The sequence below is a fragment of the Anoplophora glabripennis genome, unplaced genomic scaffold (assembly GCF_000390285.2).
Source record: "Anoplophora glabripennis isolate ALB-LARVAE unplaced genomic scaffold, Agla_2.0 scaffold553, whole genome shotgun sequence".
Lineage (NCBI taxonomy): Eukaryota > Metazoa > Arthropoda > Insecta > Coleoptera > Cerambycidae > Anoplophora > Anoplophora glabripennis.
The window spans coordinates 84,671-93,012 of NW_019416636.1; the positions used below are offsets into that span (position 1 = coordinate 84,671).

Consider the following 8,342-nt stretch of genomic DNA (forward strand, 5'->3'; position numbering starts at 1 on the left):
AATTTAATGCAACGACGAGTGTGTGGCGTGAGAGGCGTACATTTTATTTACTCCAGCAGAACGACGAAACAATTACGGAATGGTACGCCAAGATACATTCTTTTGCGATGCACTGCAATTTCGGAGTAGACTTAAATAAGGCAATTAAGGACAAATTGGTGACGGGGCTAACGACAGGGAAAATTCTGGATCGTCTGTGCGAAGAAGAGGACGGTAGATCATTGGACGAGTTAGTGAATATTGCCCAGAAAACAGAAAATAGTGCGAAGGTGAATTTCATCAACACAAAATTCCCGCCAAGAAGCACAGGACCACCGCCATCACAAACTGGAACCGGAAACCAATACTACAGGAAACAGAGACAGCCATATCCGGGTGCGCAATGATAAGAGCAGCCATGGAAGAACTATACAAATTGGCAAAAACGTCCAGAGATACAGAACTCCAAAGATAATTGTAAGATTTTAAATGACAACCCCTTTAACATTGTAATAAAAATAAGAGATAAGGAACACCATTTCTTTTTAGACTCGGGAGCTTCGGTATCATGTTGTAGTCACGATACGTATTTGAAAGAGTTTTCTAATTTTAGGTTACGACAAGCGAATATGTTGTTGACGAGTTATAATGGAGACACATTCTCACCTGTCGGATGTTTTGAGGCGAAGGTGGAGTATAACGGGAGGATTAAACCTGTGGAGTTCTATGTGGTCTCCGGTGGAGGACCGAGCTTGTTAGGCAGAAACTTCTTAGAAAATGTTGAGATCAAGGTCAGTTTAATAAATAGTATAGAAACCGACAATAAACTGAAAGAATTAATGCACAAATATAATAGGTTGTTTTCTGATAAATTAGGTAAATATAAATATAGCCAAGTATCATTAAAATTAAAAGAGAAAGTCAACCCAATTTTTTGTAAACATAGGACAGTTCCTTTCGCATATAAGAGGGTGGTTGAAGAGGAATTGAATAGAATGGAGGCCGAGGGGATCCTGGAGTCGATACCTGATTCAGAGTGGGCAACTCCATTAGTGCCGGTATTAAAGAGCAACGGAAAAATAAGACTTTGTGGCGACTATAAAGTAACTTTGAATAAATTCCTCGAAGATTATAAATATCCTTTGCCTAGAGTGCAGGAGGTATACTCTAAATTGAATAAAGGAAAATATTTCTCAAAAATAGACCTGCAAATGGCTTATAACCAATTACCTGTAGATGAGGAAACGGCAGCGTTACTAACAGTGAATACAACGAAAGGGTTATATAGAGTGAAACGTTTGGCTTTTGGTGTTAAACCCGCAGCTAATATTTTTCAGAAAATAATCGAGAATGTTTTAGGAAATATGGTAGGATGTTGTAATTTTCTGGATGATATCATTGTGAGTTCCGAGACAGCGGAAGAGCATCTGTTGAACTTGGAGGAGGTTTTTAGAAGACTGCAGGATGCTGGGTTCACAGTATCTAGAGATAAGTGCGAATTTTTCAAGAGAGAGGTACGATATTTGGGACATTCAATCAGTGAAGCTGCATTGAGGAAAACGTATGACAAAGTTAGGGCGATATTGCAAGCAACAAGACCAATGAATGTTTCAGAAGTGAGAAGTTTCTTGGGATCGGTGAGTTACTATTCAGGTTTCGTTAAAAATATAGTAGAAATTTTGAATCCTCTGTACGAGCTTTTAAAATCAGACAAACAGTTTTACTGGTCTAAAAAGTGCGAGATAGCATTTAATAGAATTAAAGAAATTATGGCTACAGACCAAGTGCTGGTGCATTTTGATCCGGAACTACCTATAATCGTTCATTCCGATGCATCCAATGTAGGCATAAGCGCTACGTTGTCGCACATGGTTGAGGGAAAGGAAAGGTTAGTGGGATGCGTATCTAGGAAATTAACTCCGGCAGAAGTAAAATACCCAACATGTCACAAAGAGGCGTTAAGCATCATTTTTGGAGTTTCTAAATTCTTTTATTATTTGTGTGGTAACAAATTTATTTTAAAAACAGACCATAAGCCACTAACTACAATTTCTGGAGAACACAAATCTTTACCACAATATTCAGCGAACAGGTTACAAAAGTATGCGGCGTATTTATCAATGTTCAATTACGAAATCCAACATATACGTGGAGAAAAGAATATAACGGCAGATTATTTTAGCAGACATCCACCGATAGACGAGGAGCCAATAGACAAGAATACCGAGAAGGGATATATTAACTTTACCGAAACAAGAGAAGAATGGCCGATTGATAACGAGAAGGTAAGAGAAGAAACGGCCAAAGACCCGATATTAAAAAGAGTAATGTCTTCAGTACGATCAGGGAAATGGCCTGAAGTTATAGATGAAACCATTAAGGCATATTTTAATAGGCGAAATGAGCTAGACATTGAGCAGGATATATTATTATGGGGACAACGGCTAGTGATACCAACATCTTTAAGGACGGAATTGTTAGGAATGTTGCATACAACACACATAGGAATGGTGAACGCAAAGAAATTGGCCAGGTCAGTAATATATTGGCCCAATATCGACTTAGATATTGAAAGGATGACAAAAGCATGTATACCATGTTTGACTACGAAACCAACACCGCCGAAAAACGAATTGACGCCATGGAGACAGACGGAAGAACCACTCGAAAGAATTCACTTGGACTTCTTGGGTCCATTTAAAGGTAAAATGTATTTAATAGTGGTAGACGCTTTCTCAAAGTGGGTAGAAGTGTGTAAAATGAAAAATACTACGGCATTCGAAACGGAGAAGAAACTAAGGAAATTAATAGCTCGCTTTGAATTGCCTNGGGATATATTAACTTTACCGAAACAAGAGAAGAATGGCCGATTGATAACGAGAAGGTAAGAGAAGAAACGGCCAAAGACCCGATATTAAAAAGAGTAATGTCTTCAGTACGATCAGGGAAATGGCCTGAAGTTATAGATGAAACCATTAAGGCATATTTTAATAGGCGAAATGAGCTAGACATTGAGCAGGATATATTATTATGGGGACAACGGCTAGTGATACCAACATCTTTAAGGACGGAATTGTTAGGAATGTTGCATACAACACACATAGGAATGGTGAACGCAAAGAAATTGGCCAGGTCAGTAATATATTGGCCCAATATCGACTTAGATATTGAAAGGATGACAAAAGCATGTATACCATGTTTGACTACGAAACCAACACCGCCGAAAAACGAATTGACGCCATGGAGACAGACGGAAGAACCACTCGAAAGAATTCACTTGGACTTCTTGGGTCCATTTAAAGGTAAAATGTATTTAATAGTGGTAGACGCTTTCTCAAAGTGGGTAGAAGTGTGTAAAATGAAAAATACTACGGCATTCGAAACGGAGAAGAAACTAAGGAAATTAATAGCTCGCTTTGAATTGCCTAAAACGATTTGTTCCGATAATGGACCGCAGTTAACGTCAAAATTACTTCAACAGTTTTTTTAGAAGGAACGGTATAGAGCACGTACTAATTCCTCCTTATAATCCAAGCAGCAACGGAGCGGCAGAGATAATGGTGAAACTATTTAAGAATAGATTGACCGCGGCAGTAGAAGATCCTAGAAACAAAGAGGTGCCTATTTCGACATTAATTTCACGCTTCTTATTAACATATCAAAATACGGAACATAGTACAACCGGAAAGGCCCCAGCTCAGTTAATGTTAGGCAGAGAGGTCCGCACGAGATGGAAGCTGTTGAAAGAATCCAGGGAAGTACAGACGGAGGATAATCTTCCAGAAAAAGTAAGAACGCCAGTAGCCGTACAGAAAAGAAAATACGTAGGTCGAAAAAGACAGAGTGTAGTAGGTAGCATAGTGTATGTGAAGGATTATAGAAGAGAAGATAAGGTCACATGGACCGAGGCGGTAGTAGAAAAACAAATAGGAAGATCAGTATACCTATGTCGTTTAAAAAACGGACAATTGTGGAAAAGACACATGAATCAAATACCCAGGAACCAGGTCGAGGTGTCACATTGTAACAGTAATTCACATAAGCAGGTAGATAGGGTGACAACACCTGAGAAGGAGAACTTCTCCACCTCAAATACGGGGTGGAAACGGGGGTCTCAGGTCGCCAAGAGGAAGCGACTAGGGAGGAGGCTTCCGGCGAAGCTAAAGCCATCAAGGGGGGGAGAGGTACTCCGAGCAGAGCAAGACTGTCTACACAGAGAGACAGATTAAAACGGCAAATAAAGTTGCCGAATTATTTAAACGAATATTGTTTAAGTACTAAGGATTAATATGTAAAATTTTATGTATAAGTAGGTTAGAAGTTCCACACGGAAATCAATTAGTTATGTTAAAACGGTTAACATATATTTGGTGTGGGGGTGTTCCATGATTAACCTACAACAGGACCATGGGTCGGTGGTCAGGGTCACGGTAGAGCGTGGTAAGATGTCATGAAGGACAGTTATAGAGGTTGTCGAATGATATAGAATTGCTCGAATGTATAGTGTGTAAGAATAAAGTGTTATCATCTGAACTCGTGGTTTCCTTTATACAAACAAGCTCCGAGACATAACACCGGGCATATTACAACATCTTTAGGTACAACAATTATAACGCAAAAATGATAAACATCCCTTATCCTCCAGAATTTAAGAGACATAGAAGACACTATGAACGTAATATTATTTAATTTCCATGAATATTTCGACGGAGTAATAGGCCTAGAAGAAGAAGAAGATCATATAGATTTTTTGGGAAATATTCTAACCGACTCTCTAATTTCCTATATTTTTTCGGAAACCCGAAACTACCCTAACGACCCATTACCTTGAACCTCACTAAGGCAAATTAGTCAAAATTCCTATTGAACAGAATTATTTGGATAATACTGAAATTATTATCGAAGAAGATCAGTTTAAGGGTAAGAAATTAATTATTCCAAACGCCATTTCAAAAATTAAAAATGGACAGTGTTTAGTTGAAATCCAAAATTTTCCCCATAACTTATTGAGTTTAAGGAGTCTTTCTAAGCCAAATTAATTTCCGATTATTTCGTCCGAAGAAAAAGCAATTTTACAAATAGACTTTCCCAAAATAATACTAAACTTACCACAATTTCCTATGAAACATTAAATTCCTTAATCAGAACATCCCATTTAAACTATCAAGAAAAATACTTATTATTTACAACTCTTGTTGAATTCCCCTCCATTATTCATCAAGAAGACGATAAACTAACCTTCATAAGTAAAGTAAAACATAAAATAAAAACAGTAGACGAAAAACCAGTATATAAAAAATCTTATAGACACCCTTATAGACGGGGTTATTAGACCCTCACACAGCCCTTATTCATCCCCCATTTGGGTTGTTCCAAAAAAAAACAGACGCCTCCGGACAATACAGTACATTCTGTTAATCAAGAAACGCAAAGTAATGGTATTCCAATTTTAGATGATATTATAAATAACAAACAAATTCAAATTGTAATAGGAAGAAATGTTCACCCAGAATTACATGTTTCTAATAAAACAATTGAAAATAATCTGATAAAAACAGCCAAAATTCCACCTTCAAATGTAAACGGCATTTTAGAATTATTAACACATGTGAAACCAGCTGAAAATATGTGGGTTAGGATCTTGAAAATTGGTGAAACTATATTTTTTTAAGTGTTGTTTCAAACCTGAAGATATCTCAGAAAACGTTGTGTAAAGTGTATCAGTATTGACAGTGGATTCTTCGAACAATTACTTTAAATCATTATTACGTAGGTATTCATTTGTTTTATTGTTAATTGTTGTAATAACATGAAGAAACACTTTGTTTCGCTATTACCTTCTCGTATTATCAAAACATAGTGTTCGTTAAATCTATTTTTCTCGAAAACGCATCGAGATACCGAAATGAAACAAGTGTACATAATTAATGGAAAAATTATTGCTCTTTCAGGTTTTGGATCAAGTTTCATATTAGACATACAGGGTAAAAAATTATTAACTAAATTTTCGGTAAAATTGGTCGTAAGTGGCGCCCTTTATGACCAACGCTGAAATTGCAACACGCATCTTATTCGTCGCTTAAAAAAATATAGTTTCACAAATTTAAAAAAGATCTTAACCTACATAGTTTCAGAATAATCGCAAAAAAACGATTTAAAACTTTAACTTTCAACACCCTGTATTTCCGAAACTATGAACTTTCGGATAAGGCATATTTGCGCCAATGGTCACCATTTTACGTGTAGTATCTTTCGTTTTTCCCAATGTTAATGAATCACCTTGTACATATATATATTATTATTTGTGTGGTAACAAATTTATTNTAATAAAAATAAACTGGCAACGTCGCATGCCATTGCCTATATGGTTAAATTTTACTACAGCTACAAAAGTATAGAGCTTATTACAAAAGGCTAAATGTAAAACAAAAGAGAAATAACTATAATAAAAATACTTACCCTTAACTAAGGGGTTCCTTATAAAACTTGCCGCTTGTAGGCTATATGCGTATGCGGACAGACGAATACGGACCTTATGGTATCTAATGATAAGGAAACAATTCTTACAATTTGCAGTTTGAACTGAATTAATACTAAACATTATTGAATTTGTTTTGTAAATATTTTGTTTTTAAAAATAATTAATTGAGTCTGTTCGAATAAAGGTGTTAATTGTGTGTTGCCTACCCGCTCACCTAAAAATAGGATTTTTACTTTTATCTTGTTTTNGAATTTTTACCCCCACTTACTGCTATCTGCATTAGTTTGACAGCTTGTTCACTTGGCTCATTTTGTGCTCAGTTATTTAAAGTGAGGTTAGGCACGGTTCGGTTCGTTTTTAAAAGCTAAAAGTTGCAAATAATAGGTAAGTATGATACCTAATATTCGTGATGATACCACGTCATATACTGACGTCGGGTATTTGGCTAACTCAATGGAGAAGGGAGTGGTTCTAGATATTATAGACAATTTTCAATAGCCAGATAAATACCCTAACTAGCGGAAGTCAACTACCGAAAACAGTCAAAAGGACGTTGACTACAAATAAAATAAGACAAATATAACGCTAGATATATTCATATATTTACATTTATCATCATAGAACAATGGGCGCAATTAGTTGGAATATATTATTTATGAATTACCTGTAAATTATTAATTGATTAAGTCAACAGGGTGTAACGCCATACACAAAACCAGAGATTAGGGGATATAGCAACAAATAATAAATAATAAGCAAGCCGGGAATAAGCAGTACGCTCGAAATCGCAACGCTTGAGCTCAGGCGCATGCGCAGAGTACAGATAAGCGAGAGTAAGGAGTAAACCGTAAGCGAGTACCCTAGTTTCCGGAAGCGGCGTGCAATCTGCTGATGATAAATCGTAATAACTAAGGCAATAGCACTATACTATCATCAGCATTCATAAATAATCGAATACAAGTAACTTAGATTAACGAAATGGCGAGCAAATTAATATACATGCATATGGCATAAGCCAGTCAGCTAAACACATACTAAATAGTAGTTAGGTTTATGATTTAATAACTAATTCTACTAAGCAGAGAAACAAGTATATACATATATACATATAAAAAAAAGAAAAGAAAATGGTAAAAGGTTCAAAACTTACGTGTTAATATCCTTGGACAGTGCAAGCAACTATTTCGAAGCAAGCAGCAAAATCAGGTCAGTGGTAGAGTTGTTGGACGCTCCACCTCCAAGACGTGGGCACGTTCAAATTGAAGTTGGCAACGGGAGTTGGCCAAGAACAGGTTCGTCCACAGTGCACCTAGCTTCGGTAAAAGGAAATTCGGCATCCAAAAAGGAAAGCACAGCTTCCAGGAAATCCCAGCACCGAACAAGTATGGTCCCAATAAAAAACCCTAATGGAAAATTAAAAAAAGAACATTAATTTAATGCTATGGTGTAATACATATGATATATATGGTCACTAGGGTTTGCAATCCCGCAGTATTTTTTTTCCAGCTGGAAATTTGCGGTAAATTCGCCTTTACAGCGGGATCCCGCTGTAATTCCCGCGAGAAATTTAAAAATATATTTATATATGAAAATAATAATGCTATTATTGTGGAATGTTTATATTTAATCAAATGAAATATAAATAATTCTTGGTATTTAAAAATCAACAGATAAGCATTATATAGATTAAAAACTATGTTTATTAACTAAGAATCAACAGAAATCAACACATCAATAATATAATACTTTTGTTATTTTTACATAGATATTATTGTCTCTAGTTACTTAACGTACTTGTTGCTGTTAAATTACTAAATTTATAAACATCTAGGTTAGGTTAGTAATTTAATCGTAGTAACAATTTCTAAAAAAATATTTGCTA

The 8,342-nt window shown here is 36.0% G+C and overlaps 1 protein-coding gene across 1 annotated transcript; it reads left to right on the forward strand.

The window, feature by feature from the left end:
* Positions 1–3,316: 3,316 nt before the first annotated feature.
* On the forward strand, positions 3,317–3,974 carry LOC108910556 (uncharacterized protein K02A2.6; the record flags this gene model as incomplete). Its single annotated transcript, XM_018715196.2, is given in 1 exon segment — positions 3,317–3,974. A coding segment is annotated over 1 exon segment (438 nt), but the record flags the coding sequence as incomplete, so codon positions are not given.
* Positions 3,975–8,342: the final 4,368 nt, after the last annotated feature.